A 20,694-nucleotide genomic window follows, 5' to 3' on the forward strand; every position below is an offset into this window, starting at 1 on the left:
CGCTTGTCCCTGTAAGGGGCGCGGGGGCTGGAGCCGAGCTGTTTTGAAATATAAAAGAATCTGGCCACCTGGCCACCACGTTTAAAAGCGATAGCTTGGCATCACAAATCACCTGTACATTTATTGGGTGGTAGTTTTTGCGATTGATGAATGCATAATAATTCATGGATGGTGCCTTCAGACGCACATGAGTACAATCAATTGCTCCAACCACAATTTTTTTTTTAATTCGTTTTAAGAATCCGTTTTGTGACTGCTTATGCTTAATGACAGCTGAGGTTTGTTAATTATTTTCAGCCAGATTTTGCTGTGCTGCACCGCAAATCCACAGGCTCAAATTTGCGTACACAATCTCAGACCTGATGTGAGATTTGATCGTAGCTCCCGCTCACATCCAAATTGATAGATGCCGAAGTTTGCTTGGAAATGGTCGTACACACGTTTTTCTGCCGTACGTTCGTTTGATAAATGAGGGCCATTGTGTTTAGTGTTATTTGATTGCTGGTGAGGATTTATGTAACGTGTCAAATCAATACCGGCGACCGGACAATATTGGGTTGTAATTTCTTTAATTGTACTAAAGGTGTTGAGTTCTACTGAACATACAAATTTGTTAAATTTTTTCAAAATTTATTTTTATATTTTGAACCTTAAATGAGTTGGCCTGTGAAGGTTCTCATTTGTCCAGGTCATCGTTATCCCCAAAGCAATTTCAGTCAAAAGGTTATTTGTCTAGGAAGACATTTCACTTCTCATCCAAGAGGCTTCATAGAATAGAATAGAATAGCCTTTATTGTCATTGCATTTGCATACAACGAAATTGGAGTCAGGAACAGTCAGGATCAGTTAATGTGAGCAACTGACCAGGCTGGGACTGGTCTAACTATCTGGTGTGGAGGTCTTCTCTCCTTAGATGTGACCTCTTCATCTTGGCTGACCTCTGCAAAGTCATCTATGGTGATGTGCGATGGATGGAAGGTGATGGCAAGCATGTCGCCGAAGGCAAGAGAGGACAAGTGGAGGACGAGGAGGAGGGAGTCTGATGAGGACAGAGCAGCAATGAACTGAGCTAAAGAGGCGCATAGTCGCAGCTACAAAGTGGAGAAATGATGCTTGAGAATTTCATTAGAGGAAAGTTTTATTAGCACATTGTTTTGTTCATAGTAAGCTGTGATTTGAGCTAATGTGTTTAGTAATAAAGTGAAACTTTGAACTGAATACAATTCTTTTTGCTTTATGAATATCTAATGAGATCCAGCTGTGAACATCATTAGTAGCAGCACTGTTCTCTGCGTATATCTCCAGTGAGACGTGTGTGTGTGTGTGTGTGTGTGTGTGTGTGTGTGTGTGTGTGTGTGTGTGTGTGTGTGTAAGTGTGTGTAATGCCTGCCAGTCAACTTGTCACTGCATGTTTATCAAACCTTGTAGAACATTTGAAACAACATTTTTCTTATGAGTCTTGTGTGTGCTGTCGGTCTAGACACAGTGGAGTCCGGCGTCCTCGTTGTGCCGGCAGTTGTTGACACCAACTCCACTGTGTGGGCAGTTAAAGATGTCAGACTCTGTTCCTGAACATCTCAGCTCATCCAGCCAGATCCTACCAGACCCTACAGAAGGACAGCAGTGTTAGATTCAGGTGTAATATCACAAATGAATGTAATGTTAATACCCAAACTGCTTGCAGATCCGTCACAGTTTACAGACAAATATCCTGCTTCAACCTTGACCCACCAAGTGTTCTGTAGTTAAAGATGAAGAGAATGTTTGTCCAGTCAGTGGGCGGTGCTTGGTTTTGGCTCGACTTGGTCACAAATGAAACAGTATATAATTAGTCTCTGACTTGAGTGTCAGAGACTGCTAGTGAGCTCCGATCACACTGTGAAACTAGACAGCACTGTGTTGCATATTTGTCACATAAAGTGTTTTCAGAAACATATTTTAGTGTGCTGTTTAGCTGTAAAATGAGACAGTTCACACATCTCTGTTCATGAGCAGGCAGGTGTAAGCTATTACTATGGTGACTACCGTGTCATCAAAAGCCAAATCTACAGAAATTGTAATAAAGGGTTTGAAAAGCTTTAATAAACCAAAATATCCTTAAGGTGACATGAAAAGCTCAACAAGGCTGCTTGTTGGCAGTTTGAAAGAGTTCATTCAGAGGCACAACAACATAGTGAGTGAGTGTGTGAGAGTCATCAGTGTGCTGATGTAGAAAAGAAGTGCTTGGGAACAATAAAAGCATTAGAGGATATTATACAGATATATACTTCTTACCCGGGCTGGCAGTGAACGTGGTAATGGCGGTTTGGAAGCCAAGCATCTTACAGATCACCTTGCCATCCACAGTGTCAAAACCGTCATCACACACGGTGCCCCAATCCCCGTTGTACTTCACCTCCACTCGTCCTCGGTACCTCCCTGGTACGAGACGCACGGTCACTGTAGTGATACAAAGTTACAGATGTTTAAAGTTCTCTGTGGCTCAAACACCCAACCTCTGCGCTGTGGTTAATATCAGGGTTGATAGGTAACTAACTGTTTAGTAGTTATTAGTTTTGAAAATCTCTATTGTTCTATTCTTGTGTTGTCTCTGCTGCTTTCAGATCAGTCATATGCAGACTTACACTCTTTCCCTTGGTCTCCCTTTTCTCCTTTGGCACCTGGTAGTCCAGGATGACCTGTGGAGAATAAAAATGTTCAAATATCTCTTCCAACTAAACTGACAGTTTTCAAGAATTGATATGAACATAATCCATCAACCGAGCATGCCATGGACACTTTTACAGATAATGTATTTGTTAACCTTATGTTGTGTTCACACTTATTGCACACATTCACTTTGAGCCGGGTTATTTGCACCATTCACACTATTCATGGTGCCTGCCATGAATTAGCGTCTTTGTGTTGTCTTTGTATGTATGCAGCGGGTGTGAACACAACATTACAATTTTAGCTTTAGTTTAACTTGTGACATTAAACAGCTTCTTGGTAGTGTTGAAAGAACTCATCTTTCTTTCACAGAGTGAAATACAGACCTGGGGTCAGATTACACAGATTGAATTGAAAGACAGCAATATGCGTATCCATTATTGTGTAAGATTTATAAAACTGGGTGCTCATGCACACGTTTATGTCCACAAACACATGGATTTCTAAACATCCTTAATGTCAGTTTGCATGTGGACATTAACTCATTAAATGAGTGGTGGAGAAGGCACCACTGCATTAAACCTGTCAGTGAGAAGAACAGGAAAGAAAAAGGGAAGTTTGACCGCCTGGGTTGCCTGTGGCGAAGAATGATGAAATTCATCACAAATCTAAGATTGCAAATATAAATGTGCCTTCGATTGACATCTGTGTGTGCACATAATGTACATTTCTGCAACTTCAAATGCTCCACAGTACACATATGGAAGAAACAAGGTTCCTATAACTTGAATACACTCACCTTCAGTTCCATTGAAGCCAGGAGGTCCTCTTAGACCTGATGACAAGATAACAAAAGCGGATCTTATTCAAGACATTTGCTGGACATCACTGATGTGGGTTGCTAAACCTCGTATACCCAATGAATAAACATGAGTGGATTAAATCTAGTTTAAAGTAATCGTCACTTTAAGAGGCCAGATCACTGGATCAAAATGTTTGACAAGCTGGCAGCAGTTGAGAATCAGTGCCAACTGAAGCACACTGCATTTAAAACACAACAGGCAGTTCAGGACAGTTAAATGAGTTTATATATACTGTTTATATAAATTGATATATAGATCAGCTACAAGTGTGGAGTTGAGCAACAAGGGCAGTGGAAGGAAGGGGGTAGAAAGTAGGGAAGGCATGACAACGTTGTCTTCACTATACCTGTTCCACTGACTGGTGTGATGAGAGACAACCAACTGTCCTGCTCTTATTCCAGACTAACCACATGTGAACTTCTGTGACCCCACAGTCACTGGGCTCGTTAATGGAGTCACCGTGCTGCTGTAGAATGAAAAACTGATGTATGTAACTGCCAATCAGATGAATTTACTTATTAATAAAAGGTGCTTGAATGTAGTTGCGGATTGTTCAAATCCACTTTAACCCCTGAGCTTAGGTTAGTACATTCCTTTAATCTATTTTTTTATTACTGAGGTGTGTGTAAGTCACTGAATCCAACCTTATATTATTATGGAGATGCTTCCGGATATTAACAAATTGTACTGTCTTGTGTTGTTTATTGTTCTACGTCATCTACGCATACGCATGCGCAGCGTCGCTAGATTTCAATGGATTTCCTGCCACTTCGGCTCCGCATAATATTGTTTTTAACATAGTTTATTGATTTTATATTTGGAATAACTCGTGCCCAGCTTTTATTGTATTTTTTTCTTCAAACCATGGACCGAAGCTCGGGTTAACGTAAAACACGGAAGTCGTGATGCCGAATCGCACTAGCGAGGTGCCAATTAGTTTTTTATATATGCAGTATATATATATATATATATATATATATATATGATCAAGAGTTGTACTATATATATATATATATATATATATATATATATAGGTGTAGAGTTTTTTGTGCTTTGTCATCTTGCAGGTCTCTGCTGATTGTGGTGGTGCCTGCTGCCGTGGTCCTACATGACGCTTCCTGCTGCTATTATCACTATTACTCATTCATTCATTCATTCATCTTCAACCGCTTGTCCCTGTCGGGGTCGCGGGGGGCCTGGAGCCGATCCCAGCTGACATCGGGCATGAGGCGGGGTACACCCTGGACAGGACGCTAGTCTATCGCAGGGCACATAGAGACGGACAGAGACAGACAACCATTAACACCTACGGGCAATTTTAGAATCATATATACTATATACTTTATATAAATTAAAAAATGTGTAGCTATAAAAACATTATCAGTTATATATCTAACTGTAGCACAGCTGTTATTACCACTACTCATATTGATCATATTCACCACCATAATTATTATCATTGTCATATTACATATATTGTCATGTCATATAGTTTTGTGGTTGCTTGCATCTCTGGGACTGTCTCTCTCTCTGTCTGTCTTTGTCTCTCTCTGTCAAGCTGTCTGTCTCTTTTCTCTCTTGTTCCTCCCCAAATGGTCAAGAGAGATGTTACTCCTCCCTAGAGATGGGTATTTTCCACGTTCCTGTCTGTTAAAGGGAAGGTTTTTGTTGCCACTGTGTGCACAAGATTGCTGTTGCTGCTCATGGAGGAATTGTTGGGTCTCCGTAAATCATAAATAAGTCATAGAGTATGGTCTTTACCTACTCTGCAAGCTGTCTTGAGAAGACTATTGCTATGAATGGGCACTGAAAATAAAATTTAATTTAATTGAACTAAAACAACAACTCATAGCAAGTGTTAGCTGAGCTTGAGTAAAACATCACTTGTTGGGTATTGTTTTAACACCGTCTTACAACTAAGCTGGGCATAGTGTACAACGATAATGCAATAAAAACAACAAATTCTTAAATTTTGGCTTTTTTTGTCACAGAATGAGAAATTGAGATCGAAACACAGATGCTTCACAGATGTGTCACTCCTTTCCAGTGCTTGGCTGAAGAGAAAATGGGAGGGATGGAAATGTATATGTTGCTGCTGTGAGCTATGCTGTTTTAATTGCTGCCTACCTTGCGGAAAAATATTTGACACAGTCATTTGTCAATATTCATAAATATATTTTGGCATGTGGATAAACTTCATCTATCTGTTATCCATCTATGTATTCATCCGGGCGGCTGTGGCTAGAGTGGGTCGTGGGTCGTCCTCCAGTTGAGTGATCGGCAGTTGAAGACATGAACCCTGAATTGCTCCCTGTGCTGCGCGTGGGTGTATAAATGTGGTTTGCATGGTTAGATTAGATGGTATGTAGATGTCCACTGCCATCTTTGTAAATATCTGTGTGAATGGGTGAATGTGAAAAGTAGTGTGAAAGCGTCTTGAGTAGAAAGGTACTACATAAGTACATTTATTATTTTACCATCTTTCAATCCATGATAGATGGATGGTTAAATGGGTGAATATCTTCAAAGAGACTTTTCTAGCAGGTGTCACAAACCCTCCGTCTGTGACAATTAACCCCACTCATAGGGTAATTTGTAATGTTTCACGTTTGCCACTTCTTTTCTGAGACGTGTAAATGTTGCTTGCATAAAACATTATTCATTGAACTCAAATATTTAACATATGTAATTATTGAGCCAAACCATGTGTTGTGCCCTTCCCTACTGCTTATGTAGAAAAATGTTGTATAAAGCCTTTAGTGTCTTTAGATGTAATTGTATGGCATCTGATCAATGTCTTCAAGTAATGTCAGGGTAGCGTTATATATTAAGAACCTTTTAATTAGCGTTAGTTAACAGGTGATGAAGGTCAAAAGAAATTCTTAGAAGATGCTTATTAAAAATGTTATGTGTTAATAAGACTATAATTGCATAATTAACATGTTTGTTGTATTGATAAGACATTTATAAACACTTCTAAGAAATGCATTATTATTAATTTATTAACAGTTAACTAAGCTTTCTGCAGCTACTGGAACTAAAGTGAGTGCAATGGCTTGTTCGGGTTGATAAATACTTTTTTATGCACTTATTAACATTTTCTTTAAATATATTTAAAGATGTTCACTGCTAAAGTATTGCATTCATGTGTCATTTTTTATTGACATTGTATAAGCATTGACCACATGTACTGCTCATTCGAGATGGGTGAGCTGCAAATATTGAATTAACAGTTGATGAGTTCATAAGGTGCTCTCGGAGCTCACCTCAATTCCAGCTCTTAGCTGCATGCCTTTTATTTTCTTTTGCCTCTTAAAACTTGAAAACATTATGTCAGGATGTAAGTTACGTGAGCAGTAAAGACTGGTAAATCATTTTGAACTCAAGCTAGACAATTTAGGACAATATTACATTTCCTTATTTTTTCAAGATGTATGCTTATTGAAACTTGTGCCATGACTGAACTAAATTAATAATTACTTAACAATTAAATAAAATAAATGTGTATAGTCATGTACTGTGACATGACAGGCTATTATATAAAACAAAGCCTGTCATATGGGGATATATGTAATTTAAGTTTATTGTTTGCAGTTTTGTATGACAGTAGACCAACCATGCCTATTCAATGGCAAAGAGACTATTTCATGTGAGTAATGGCTCCATGTAATCCACTCAGTTGGCTAGAACCTCCACAGTGTTGCTGTAAACTCCAAAATCCAAACCCTTACCTTGGGACCCGGGTTCTCCTTTCTCTCCCTTTGCAGCTGGGCCTTGACCTCCCTCCCCAGGTGGTCCCCTGGGACCTGCGCGCGCATGCACACAAGTGCACACACACACACACACACACACACGCACACATGTGCACACACACACACACACACACACACACACACACACACACACACACACACACACACACACCAGAGTGATGGTTTTGAAAAGCTGTTCTTTTGGTTCACATATATTTAAAAATGCAAGCTATGTAAATTGGATCATTCATCACATGAAGCAGCGCTATGTCAGCAATATAACAGATGATGACCAGAAGTTAAATGAGGAAGAGAAACTAAACTATTTCATAACTGCAATCTGCTGATACATTTTTTCCATCCAGGAACTGAGTCATTTGTAATGTATTTATTAGTGGTGGGATATGATTTAAAAAAAAATCTAATTAATTTGAGGCTTTGTAAATAATTTATCGCGATTAATCGCATTTCAATTTTTCACTTAAGAAGCAACATTTTTCAATTAAAATGGATTTTGGTATATGACTTAATAATGAATACAAACAACAATGAGTTTACAGAACAAAATGTGTTTATTTTTTATCAGTGAGCACTAACTTTTTGTAAACGTTAAAGTCTTAAACACGTTTTGGTTTATGAAAAATAAACAGTGCTTAGTACGGTATATTCAAGAAAAGTGGAAACTTAAAATTGCAAAAATATTTAGAATAATATCCTTGGCCTAAAATAAAAAGTTAAACGTAGATTGCTTTTTCTCCCATATTTTAAAAAACACAGAAACAAAAGTGATCCATCGACTAATGACAGTGCCTCCTAGGAGCGTTGTCTATGCTAACGTTAGTGGCAGCATGTTCAGCATTGGAGGCTCCGGGGGAGGTGAATTTTCACACAGCCGTGCTCTTGTTCATGTTTCCACTTGGTCGTTTTTTAGAACTCAAATGTCGCCGACTGAACCCAACAACAAGTCATCATCTGCTTCTCATCGGTTTCATTTCTCTTGTGTTGCTTCCTGTGTGTCAGTATTATGGGTCGGGCGGTAGCTTGTGCAATGAGCAACGTTCCGCACTATGCAAAAATAAATTGGGATTAATTGCATTATTCTTTGTTGCGTTATTTTTCCTGTAATTAATTAATCGTAATTAACACGTTAAAGTCCCAGCCCTGCCATTGCTGTCATTGCAGCATCTCAAATGCCAATCTTTTCCTCGCTGTTACATGCCCAGTCTGCTTTTACCGGAGCATCTTGTGTCTCTGACGATTATGAAAAATGTCAACAAAAAAACTCTTAAAAAAACCTCCTATATTATAAGCCTGTGAATGTTCTCATTCGTCCAGGTCATCGTTATCCTCAAAGCAATTTCAGTCAAAAAACAACTGGACTGGTTGTTTGTCTAGGAAGACGTTTCCTATATTATAAATGTGACTGTTGAAGAAGCGCATCAGGGCGCTGTGCACATTCAGAGTAAGAGTCTACAGCCATGCTAACAGCTCTCTAAATTGCTCACCACAGCAGAATGCTAGAAAAAAAGGTGATTGTTGAGTCTACACGGGTCTCATTTGCTCGGCTCTGACCCAAGCTCCTCCTATGGGCGGCTGTGGCTTGGTGGCAGAGTGGGTCGTCCTCTGTTCGAGAGATTGGTGGTTCGATCCCCATCTCCCCCGGTCCACATGTCGAAGTGTCCTTGGGCAAGACACTGAACCCTGAATTGCTCCCCATGCTGCGCATGGGTGTGTAAATGTGGTGTGAATGGTTAGATCAGATTAGATGGTATGTAGATGTCCACTGCCATCAGTGTGAATGTCTGTGTGAATGGGTGATTGTGACAGACACTGTGAAGCGCCTTGAGTAGTCAGATGACTAGAAAGGCGCTATATAAGTACAAGTCCATTTACCACAAGACAAGGACCCGACAGTCCCTGCTAAAGCTTCTCTTTTTTACGTTTTCCTCCATAATGTCTGAGTCAATGGTAAGATAATCCTTTTTTTAAACACATGAGCGATGGTAAATTTATATTAAGGCAATACTGAACAGTGCTAAATGAGTTCATTAGACGGTTGGGGTGATGGCCGCATGGATAACTAACTTTACTCGTATATTCACCAGCATCAGTATGCTTACGCGTCACTCATTTCAATCGTCCCGATCATGATTGCGATTGTTAAAATGATAGAAGGGAATTTACTGTCACCCTTGGCAAACTTGTAGGTATGTGAAGATGTTTGAGGTGGAATTGTATGATTCAGGACTCTAACTTAGCAACATAAACCTGATCTTGTATTAGCAGCAGCCTTTGGCTACGGTTATCAGCAGGCTAATGTATTAGCATCTTCCGACCATACTTTATTAGTAGCCGCTCTGATCAGGCTGTTTCCATGGTAAATCAGCGTACACAACCTAACCCCCATCACAACAACTGGAGTTGTAAGAGAAAAAATTATTTAGCAGTTTACCTGTCCAAGAGAAGAACAGCGAGCTTCGAGTCCACGCTTTTTATTGAGTTTGTTGTCAGACTCTCTTTTAGACTCCCTTTTTGACAAATCCGTCCTCCTCTTCCTAGATTGTTTTGTGCTGAACCGTGTTTCCAACAATGGAATTGCAATATTTCCTGCCCAGTCATCCGAAGAGACGTGAACGAGCCTCTGCTTTAGTAGAACAGCCAATGACAGGGCTGGCTTTTAGTGAGGCTAGCTTTGTCTGGCTGTCACAGTTTGGTTTTCATTTGATTAGTCAGCCGACGCTGAATTAAGCAGGAGCATTTCAGTTAGTGTGGGGTGGGACACCCTTGCTGTTAGGTTAGGTTCTTTAATGTCCCCAAGGGGATAACAGCATCATATCAGAAATAACACACCCTCTCCCCACAAAAAACAAATAGACCTTCTTCTTCCCACATATCCCCAGAACAACATACAGACATACTGTATAGACAGACAGAGAGCAGCAATCATGACATCCATCCACAACCCCCCCCCCACCAACCCCCCATAACAGATAACAACCCTTACAGAAAGACATGTGGACAGGAATAGACATGAAATCTAGAGATTTTTGTTCAGTGCTGTGATGGTTGAGGCGACAACTTCTTTCAACACCCTTTATCTGCGGCCCCATATTGTAATTTAAGCTAATTTTCAAAAAATCATACCTAGTTCAAGCTAAGAATAACCACAATTATAAAATTAAACTCACCAATTTCACCAGCAACTCCCTGATCTCCAGGTTTTCCCTTCAGTCCCATTTCACCTTTTGGTCCTGGAGGGCCAGCGATACCACTGTCACCTGGAAACAGGTAAGTGTGAGTGATCTACTAATGGACTGCAGATGCTGATGCTTAGCACTATCACTGAAGCATGCTGAATAATACACACAAAGAGTGACAATGTAGGCTGTATACCAGTCAGCCCCACAATGCTCATTGCATCCCACTGACTATGCTAAGCGCTGTTTGTGAAGCCTGAAATTAATCTCATTGGTCAAGTCTAGCCTATTGTCAACCAATCATTGCCAATTCAGAACATGGCTTGCATTTTTTCTGAAGAGACGGAGCCATGATTTTTCTGTTGTGTTTTTGCCTTCTCTGGTTAAGCTTTACGTAGAAAAAAACATTATTGGCCAAGACACGTGACGTGATCATTGCTTAGCTGTTCCAGACGAAAGGACAGCACCAGGTCTTGTGTGCAGAGTGTGTTTCCCGACACCTGACATAGGACGGTCTCCAACATCCTGAACAGGCGGGGGCAAGGTGCGGGTCCCTGGATGAGCTGACTCATTGGCTGGCTGGTCGGGGTGTTGCAGATGGAAATTGGTCATGAGGGTGGGGTCTACACTATGGCGAGCAGGAACCCAGGACCTTTCCTCTGGACCTTAACCCTCCAAGTCCACAAGGTACTGGGGACCTCTACCCCGCCGATGAGAGGAACTGGTCTAAACTGGCTTAACCCTGGATACATGGAAGGTGGGGTGAACTCTCATGGAACACCAGTGACAAGTTGGGGTGTTGAATGCCGTCTTCCACTCATCTCCTTCTCTGATGCGGACGAGATGGTAGGCGTTGCGCAGGTCAAGTTTGGAGAAAATGGTGGCCCCCTGGAGCAGTTCGAAGGCAGTGGAGATGAGTGGCAGTGGGTATCAGTTCTTAATGGTGATATCATTCAGTCCTCTGTAGTCGATGTAGGGTCTCAAAGTCTTGTTCTTCTCGACGAAGAAAAAACCCACTCCAGCAGGAGATGAAGAAGGACGATTGATGCCCGCGGTCAGGGAGTCATTGATGTAAGTCTCCATGACTTTTCTTTTGGGCTGAGAGAGAGAGTAAAGGGAGCCCCTTAGGAGGTGAGGTACCAGGCAGGAGATCTATGGCACAGGGGCAGTGTGGGGGACAACCCAGCCTACTTAGCTTAATTTCAATTAACCCCTATTCTAGCAATCCGCAGACAGAAGGAAAACATCAAGGAAGCACTGTCGCCTCACAGCAAGAGGGTTCCTGGTTCGAATCCCGGCTGGGTAGAGTTTGCATGTTCTCCCCGTGTCTGTGTGGGTTCTGTCTGTGAGTTCTCTGGCTTCCTCCCACAGTCCAAAGACATGCATGTGTTAGGTTAATTGATGACTCTAAACTGCCTGTAGGTGTGAATGTGAGTGTGAATGGTTGTCTGTCTCTATGTGCCCTGTGATAGACTGGCGTCCTGTCCAGGGTGTACCCCGCCTCACGCCCAATGTTAGCTGGGATCGGCTCCAGCTCCCCTGCGACCCCGATAGGGACAAGCAGTTGAAGATGGATGGATTTTACACACACATTCCTACACAGAAAAATGCATGCACATGCACGCACACACACACACACACACACACACACACACACACACACACAGACTGGGACTCGAACTCTGTTGATCTTGAATTTTGTAACATTCTGAGAGTCCACACAAACTGCCCACACCTCGACTGTTCCCCCTCTTTGATAAGGATAATTACATTTTTCCCTAGACAGTTTGGGTTAATGTTATATCCTTGTTACTATAGTGAGCTACTGTTCTGATTATTTCTTTGTTTTGATTTTATTTCTTCTAGGTTAGATTATATCTGTGTAAGTCAGGCTGCCCTAAAAACTTCCTGCAGCCTGCCAAAGCCATGATACCCTTGGCACCTTCAATCTGACTCTGCAGACTTAAATAATAACACTCACCGTCGCTTCCTTAAAGTCATGTTTATGCACTCAGCCAATGAGATGTAAGCACATTTCATTGCTGTCTCGGTCCACCTTCCTAGTATAAGAATCTGGGCTTTGCTGTTTGAATTGAGGTGGCTTCACGCACTAACTGTGTTGACGACACTTCTGTACTCCTTGGGCAAGTAATTACACTTCTTATCAGACATACAGGACTCTTGCATTTTCTTTTCTTTTCTGGCATCATAATAAATGATATGCCCTAACACTCTTAATTAAGATTAAAAAGAGGATCATCAAATATTGGAGACACTTGATAGAGTCTGATTTAGCCTCCTACCAGCACAGGGTATACTTGGAGCAACACGGCTGCCTGAAACCATAAAATAATACCTGGAATGAAATATATGAGGAATTCAGATCAACAAGTCAAAAGGACACGTCAGAATAATAAATAAATAATAGTAATAAACAAATCGACAAGGATAATGAACAAAAATATTGCAAACAGTGGGAAAACAGAAACAATCAATGACTTAGAATATTGTAATCTACTGTAGAGATAATTTCAGAGGAGGAGGGTTCGTCCTGTGGTCGAGCCTCGGATTGAAGAGGAAAAATGCGGATTCCGTCCTGGTCGCAGAACAGCGGACCAGGGGTCCGTTTCACAAAGCAGGTTCAACAAACTCTGAGTCTAACCCTGAACTCTGAGTTGATCTACTCTGAGATAGGAAACTCAAAGTTTGACCTGGAGTTAAGCGCGTGCACCACAAGTAAAAAAGACAGCATCAATGGAGCCCTGATTCGACGAGTCCCCATAGCAAGGGGGAAGGGGAGGGCTACGCTACAACTGGAACTGTAAATATTAATGCGCTCATACGAAGAGTTTGAGCATGTTTTTCGCCGAAAATATAACACCGCTGCAGCAGCAAAAGAGAGGGAGACGGTGCGGGAGGACATTGCTGCTCGGGTCAGTGCGTAAGTTTAAATGTAGTCCTGTTGCAAATCACAGTAATATCACAGGGGAAACTGCTTGAGTGGTAGCCTATTAATTTATTTAATTTAGGTGCTTCACACGGGGGAGAAGCGCACTTGCCAGCAGCTTAAGATGAAACATAAAAACATTGTTCAAACAGGTAAAACATCGGCACAATCTCATGGTGACGCCTCATTTTGAGCATGTTTTACATTGTAAAGTAAATATTACCGTAAGTGGCTGTTTTATATGTTGTATAAAAAACTCCCATTTGCAAAAAAACGCAGCGCAACACACAGTATCTGCTGTGACATGAAACGATACCGCTCAAAAAGGGAATTGCCTGGAAATGCAAGAACATCTATAATCAATAGTTTGATAATCATCTCCTTCATCCACGGGATCGTAATCAAAAGGACATGCCATGGTAGTGGAATAGTTGCCACCTAATATAACTTCTAATGTCTGATTTTTGCAATGATTTTCTGAAAAAACAGATGGAACTATACTGAGCCAAAACTCGCCCGCTGACTGAATGAATGAGGAAATCAAACACCGTGTGTGGCTGAAAGAGGGCGGAGACAGAGAGAAACTCAAGGTTTTCTGAGAAAAACCTGGTCCCGACCAGGTTAGATTCAGAGAGCATGTTACCATGGTAACTGACCGAGAGGTTAAGTTATCTCTCTTTGTGAAACAGGCTAGAGTTACCCCTCTGTCTCTGGTTTGAGTTACCTCCCTTTGTGAAACGGAAAACTCAGAGTTTCCCTCATTTCAGGGTTAATAGACTCAGAGTTTTCACTAACCTGCTTTGTGAAACGGACCCCAGCTCTTCAATCCAGTCTACATGTGCTTTGTGGATCTGGAGAAGGCATATGACCGGGTCCCCCGGAAGATACTGTGGGAGGTGCTGCGGGAGTATGGGGTGAGGGGGTCACTTTTGTGGGCCATCCAATCTCTGTACACCCAAAGTGAGAGCTGTGTCCGGTTCCTCAGCAGTAAGTCAGAGTCGTTCCCAGTGGGGGTTGGCCTCTGCCAGGGGTATGCTTTGTCACCAATCCTGTTTGTGAGGATATCGAGGCGTAGTCGTCGTGGGGATGGGCTGCAGTTAGGTGGGCTGAGGATCTTGTCTCTGCTTTTTGCAGATGATGTGGTCCTGATGGCATCGTCGGTCAGTGAGCTTCAGCACTTACTGGATCGGTTCGCAGCTAAGTGTGAAACGGCTGGGATGAGGATCAGCACCTCTAAATCTGAGGCCATGACTCTCAGCAGGACACCGATGTATTGCTTACTCCAGGTAGGGAATGAGTCTTTACCCAAAGTGAAGGAGTTCAAGTACCTCGGGATCTTGTCCAGGCAGCTGTTTCTAAGCTCCTCCCCCTGCTGATTTTTGACAGTATTGTTCTTGAATTTAAAATATATTCAGTGTGCTGCTCGTGCAACGTTCTTATGTCATTGCTCTGATTAAGAAATATGTTCCAAATAATCATGATTTATTTGGAGAAACCAAACAGTTCTGTGAAGAGCTAGACACTCATAACCACATTTTCAGCCACTTTGACAATTCCACTGTGAGAATGGCAATCAGACTCTTTAGATCAAATTGTCAATGAGTCCACTATTTGGAGTCACTCAAACTGAAATGAAAAGCTTATTCTAAGATTGGTGGTGACGAAACCCCTGGACTATTTTTCAATCAACCAGATCCCACCCACAGGATTCATCTACACTGACAAACCTTGCCTGGAAGGGTGGTGCTGCCATCCACAGAAAGGACATTAAAATCACCACCATCTCCACCCCGGCTGCCCTGTCCTTTGAACATCTTGCCCTCAAACTCTCTAGTCCTACTGCCATTATTTACTGCCCTCCCAAACCAAATCCCACACTTTTCTAAGACTTTACAGATTTTCTCACCCAGCTCTGCGCCATATTACCCTCCATCCTCCGTCCAAGGTTTTATTTTTCACATCAATGACACCAACTGCAAACCTGCCACTGAATTCCTGGAACTGTTACACTGCTTCAACTTCACACAGCATATCAACCTCACTCACACCCATGGTCACATCCTCGATCTGGTCTGCTCAACTGGAACTGTAAATATTAATGCGCTCATACGGAGAGTTTGTGCGGGAGGACATTGCTGCTCGGGTCAGTGCGTAAGTTTAAATGTAGTCCTGTTGCAAATCACAGTAATATCACAGGGGAAACTGCTTGAGTGGTAGCCTATTAATTTATTTAATTTAGGTGCTTCACACGGGGGAGAAGCGCACTTGCCAGCAGCTTAAGATGAAACATAAAAACATTGTTCAAACAGGTAAAACATCGGCACAATCTCATGGTGACGCCTCATTTTGAGCATGTTTTACATTGTAAAGTAAATATTACCGTAAGTGGCTGTTTTATATGTTGTATAAAAAACTCCCATTTGCAAAAAAACGCAGCGCAACACACAGTATCTGCTGTGACATGAAATGATACCGCTCAAAAAGGGAATTGCCTGGAAATGCAAGAACATCTATAATCAATAGTTTGATAATCATCTCCTTCATCCACGGGATCGTAATCAAAAGGACATGCCATGGTAGTGGAATAGTTGCCACCTAATATAACTTCTAATGTCTGATTTTTGCAATGATTTTCTGAAAAAATAGACGGAACTATACTGAGCCAAAACTCGCCCGCTGACTGAATGAATGAGGAAATCAAACACCGTGTGTGGCTGAAAGAGGGCGGAGACAGAGAGAAACTCAAGGTTTTCGGAGAAAAACCTGGTCCCGACCAGGTTAGTTTCAGAGAGCATGTTACCATGGTAACTGACCGAGAGGTTAAGTTACCTCTCTTTGTGAAACAGGCTAGAGTTACCCCTCTGTCTCTGGTTTGAGTTACCTCCCTTTGTGAAACGGAAAACTCAGAGTTTCCCTCATTTCAGGGTTAATAGACACAGAGTTTTCACTAAACCTGCTTTGTGAAACGGACCCCAGCTCTTCAATCCAGTCTACATGTGCTTTGTGGATCTGGAGAAGGCATATGACCGGGTCCCCCGGAAGATACTGTGGGAGGTGCTGCGGGAGTATGGGGTGAGGGGGTCACTTTTGTGGGCCATCCAATCTCTGTACACCCAAAGTGAGAGCTGTGTCCGGTTCCTCAGCAGTAAGTCAGAGTCGTTCCCGGTGGGGGTTGGCCTCTGCCAGGGGTATGCTTTGTCACCAATCCTGTTTGTGAGGATATCGAGGCGTAGTCGTCGTGGGGATGGGCTGCAGTTAGGTGGGCTGAGGATCTTGTCTCTGCTTTTTGCAGATGATGTGGTCCTGATGGCATCGTCGGTCAGTGAGCTTCAGCACTTACTGGATCGGTTCGCAGCTAAGTGTGAAACGGCTGGGATGAGGATCAGCACCTCTAAATCTGAGGCCATGACTCTCAGCAGGACACCGATGTATTGCTTACTCCAGGTAGGGAATGAGTCTTTACCCAAAGTGAAGGAGTTCAAGTACCTCGGGATCCTGTCCAGGCAGCTGTTTCTAAGCTCCTCCCCCTGCTGATTTTTGACAGTATTGTTCTTGAATTTAAAATAATCAGTGTGCTGCTCGTGCAACGTTCTTATGTCAGTGCTCTGATTAAGAAATATGTTCCAAATAATCATGATTTATTTGGAGAAACCAAACAGTTCTGTGAAAAACTAGACACTCATAACCACATTTTCAGCCACTTTGACAATTCCACTGTGAGAATGGCAATCAGACTCTTTAGATCAAATTGTCAAAAAGTCCACTATTTGGAGTCACTCAAACTGAAATGAAAAGCTTATTCTAAGATTGGTGGTGACGAAACCCCTGGACTATTTTTCAATCAACCAGATCCCACCCACAGGATTCATCTACACTGACAAACCTTGCCTGGAAGGGTGGTGCTGCCATCCACAGAAAGGACATTAAAATCACCACCATCTCCACCCCGGCTGCCCTGTCCTTTGAACATCTTGCCCTCAAACTCTCTAGTCCTACTGCCATTATTTACTGCCCTCCCAAACCAAATCCCACCCTTTTCTAAGACTTTACAGATTTTCTCACCCAGCTCTGCGCCATATTACCCTCCATCCTCCGTCCAAGGTTTTATTTTTCACATCAATGACACCAACTGCAAACCTGCCACTGAATTCCTGGAACTGTTACACTGCTTCAATTTCACACAGCATATCAACCCCACTCACACCCATGGTCACATCCTCAATCTGGTCTGCTCAACTGGACTCATTAAACCATCTCTCCATCAACCTCCATATCTCTGACCATCGCGCCATCAACATCAACATCCCCACCTCAAAAGACAAACTCAAAATCTCATTCAGAAACATCAAGTGCATCAACTCATCAGCCTCTATCACCAGTGCGATATCCACCTCCCCTTCCCCGCTGTCTGATAATCCCAACAACCTTGAGCACTATTACAACAACACTCTCTCCTCCTTTCCCAATCTACTGGCTCCTACTAAAATCAAAACAGTCACCTTCACACATTCATCTCAATGGAACACCCAATCTCAATGGTACATCAAATGAAATCCTGTAATGACAGCTGGTAAGTCTCTGCAATAAAACTGGTTTAACAGTTCACCTCCACACATACACTGACCATCTCCACTGACACAAAACTGCTCTCAACACAGCCCAGTCCACTTACCACTCACACCTTATAAACTCCAACAACCCCAAGACTCTTTTTTGTAAAATCAACAAACTTCTCAACCCCTCCGACAACATCTCTACAGCTTTAACAGTGCAACTCCTTCCTGTCATATTTCCGAAATAAAAATGACATTTACATCAACCTGACCACCTCCCCTGCTCCCTCAACCTCATCACCGGATCCCTCCCCTTCACACTCTTAGTGCCTGTCACAGTTCTCCCTGCTGTCACCCATAGACCTACCACAACTCACCAAGGGAACAAAAACCTCCACCTGCTCCCTAGATACCATCCCATCAGCTCTCATCAAGACCTGTCTTCCAGCCTTCGACACCATCAACCACTCCATTCTCCCCTCACCATCTGGAAACCTACTCCAACATCATCTGTCCCCCAAGGTTCGGTGCTTGGTCCTCTCCTCTTCATCCTCCACATCACAACCCATCTCTTCAGAACTGCCTTCAACCTCCAATAATCCACTATTTCATTTATTTTTTATTGCTTCACTCGACTTGTTTCTAAATGTCCCTGTATTTTTGCTGTTTTTCGCCTTAAGTGCAATAATTTAATCTTACCACTTATTTCTGTCATATACAGTCATACATGTTTTATCTTGTACATTTTCTCTACATTTATTTTATCTGATTTCATTTGCCCGTGAATTTTATTTTACTTGTATTCTTACATCTACTTCATATATATTTGACTAGAGTTTATTGTTGTTGTTTTTTTTTATACCTCCCTTTCAATTTCATGCAGGAGTCATCCAAAAGGGATCAATAAAAATAAGTTGAAGTTGAAGTCTGAAATGGACCCCAGATGCTTAAGGCCTCCTCTGCCAATATCTGAACTTCTACTCCCAATCTTAGCACTGAGGAACTTTCTTATTTACCTCCACTTGCTCTTCCATTCTGAATTATGTTGCTCCCCTTAAAGTAAAAAACAAAAACAACCTTAGCCTTAAGGTGGGCCTTGGCTTAATGACACCATGTGAACCCTAAAGAGGAGTCGAGAAAATTGGATCATGAGTGGAAGTATGATGAGTTTAAAATTTCCTTTGAACTTTTCAGAAACAATCTTCACACCTATCAGAAAGTCGTTAAGGCTGTGAAGGCAAAATACTTCACTGACCTTATTTTTAACAAGTTACATAATCCCAAGGTATTATTTATCCTTATCCTTATTATCAGGCTGCTCCAATAAGTCTGTTAAGAGTCTCCAGTTGGTCCAAAATGCTGCAGCTTGTGTACTAACTAAAACAAATAGAAGAGAACATATTTCTCCTGTATTAGCTTCTCTGCACTGGCTACCTGTAAAATCTAGAATATAATTTAAAATCCTTCTCCTTACGTACAAAGCTCCTATTGGTCAGACCCCGTCGTATCTTAAAGAGCTCATAGTACCGTATCACCCAACTAGATCTCTGCACTCTGAGAATGCAGGGCTACTCCTCGTTCCTAGAGTCTCCAAAAGTAGAAGTGGAGGCAGAGCCTTCAGCTACCAAGCTCCTCTCCTGTGGAACAAACTCCCAAATGTTATTCGGGAGGCAGACACTGTCCCCTTATTTAAGAGTAAACTTAAAACTTTCCTTTTTGATAAAGCTTACAGCTAGGACTTACGAAAAGATTTTATTCTGCTTAATTATGCTGCTATAGGCCTAGTCTGCCGGGGGATAATACTTTTCCTGATACTCTGAGCTTCTCTCCTCTCTGTCTGTACCATTCATGTCTCATCAATGCATGTTACTAATTCAGCTTCTTCCCCGGAGTTGTTTGTGCTTTGTCGTCTCGCAGATCTCTGCTGATCGTGTTGGTGCCTGCTGCCGTGGTCCTACATGATGCTTCCTGCTGCTATTATCACTGTTACTCATATATACAATCACTAGTTTAATAAACTATAAAATTTGTAGCTGTATCGTAGCTGCTATTGCCACTACTCATCATTGATCATGTTTGCCACCATAATTATTATAATTTTCATATTCTGTCACCTTAGCTGTGCTTGTTTCTACTATTCTGTTGTATTAACTGTCTTAACATATACGTCATATTCACATTACTATAAATATTATTATAGTTACTATTAGGCTTTGCTTGCATCTCTGGAAGTGTGTCTGTCTGTCTCTCTCTGTCCATCTGTGTGTCTTTTCTCTTTTTCTCTCTCCTTTTCTTCCTCCCCAACCGGTCAAGACAGATGGCCGTCCTCCACAGAGCTGGGTCTGTCTGACGTTACTGCCTGTTAAAGGGAAGGTTTTCGTTGCCACCGTACTCTACAGAGGAATTGTTGGGTCTATGTAAATCATAAATAAGTCATTGAGTGTGGTCTTTATCTACTCTGTAAAGTGTCCTGAGATAACTTTTGTTATGATTCGACACTATAAATAAAATTGAAGTGAATTGAATTATTTAGTGCCATTACTAATTTCATCTGTCCTGCCCCTCAGACCAGCTTAGATGTGTCTCCTGCTAAGTGTGAAGAACTTTTCATCATATTTAACATCCCCCCACAATCTCCAGTATGGGGTTGGTGTAGATGACAATGCATTGAATGGGTTCACATCCTACCTTAAAAAAATAGATGTTTCTACATCAGCATAGGCAATTTTACCT

The 20,694-nt window shown here is 41.9% G+C and overlaps 1 protein-coding gene across 1 annotated transcript in view; it reads right to left on the reverse strand.

Annotated features, from left to right (window-relative positions):
- Window positions 1-774: 774 nt before the first annotated feature.
- Window positions 775-20,694, reverse strand: part of marco (macrophage receptor with collagenous structure) — a gene marked incomplete at its 5' end in the record, with an annotated part of 30,397 nt that continues 10,477 nt past the window's right edge. Inside the window, 6 exons of the mRNA XM_083921767.1 lie at window positions 775-1,607; window positions 2,275-2,439; window positions 2,625-2,678; window positions 3,449-3,484; window positions 7,244-7,318; window positions 10,453-10,542. Coding sequence (XP_083777893.1) covers window positions 1,477-1,607; window positions 2,275-2,439; window positions 2,625-2,678; window positions 3,449-3,484; window positions 7,244-7,318; window positions 10,453-10,542 — 551 coding nt within the window. The 3' untranslated portion in view covers window positions 775-1,476. The remainder of the gene's footprint in view (window positions 1,608-2,274; window positions 2,440-2,624; window positions 2,679-3,448; window positions 3,485-7,243; window positions 7,319-10,452; window positions 10,543-20,694) is intronic.

Source organism: Echiichthys vipera (assembly GCF_963691815.1).
Source record: "Echiichthys vipera genome assembly, chromosome: 10".
In the NCBI taxonomy this organism is placed as follows: domain Eukaryota; kingdom Metazoa; phylum Chordata; class Actinopteri; order Perciformes; family Trachinidae; genus Echiichthys; species Echiichthys vipera.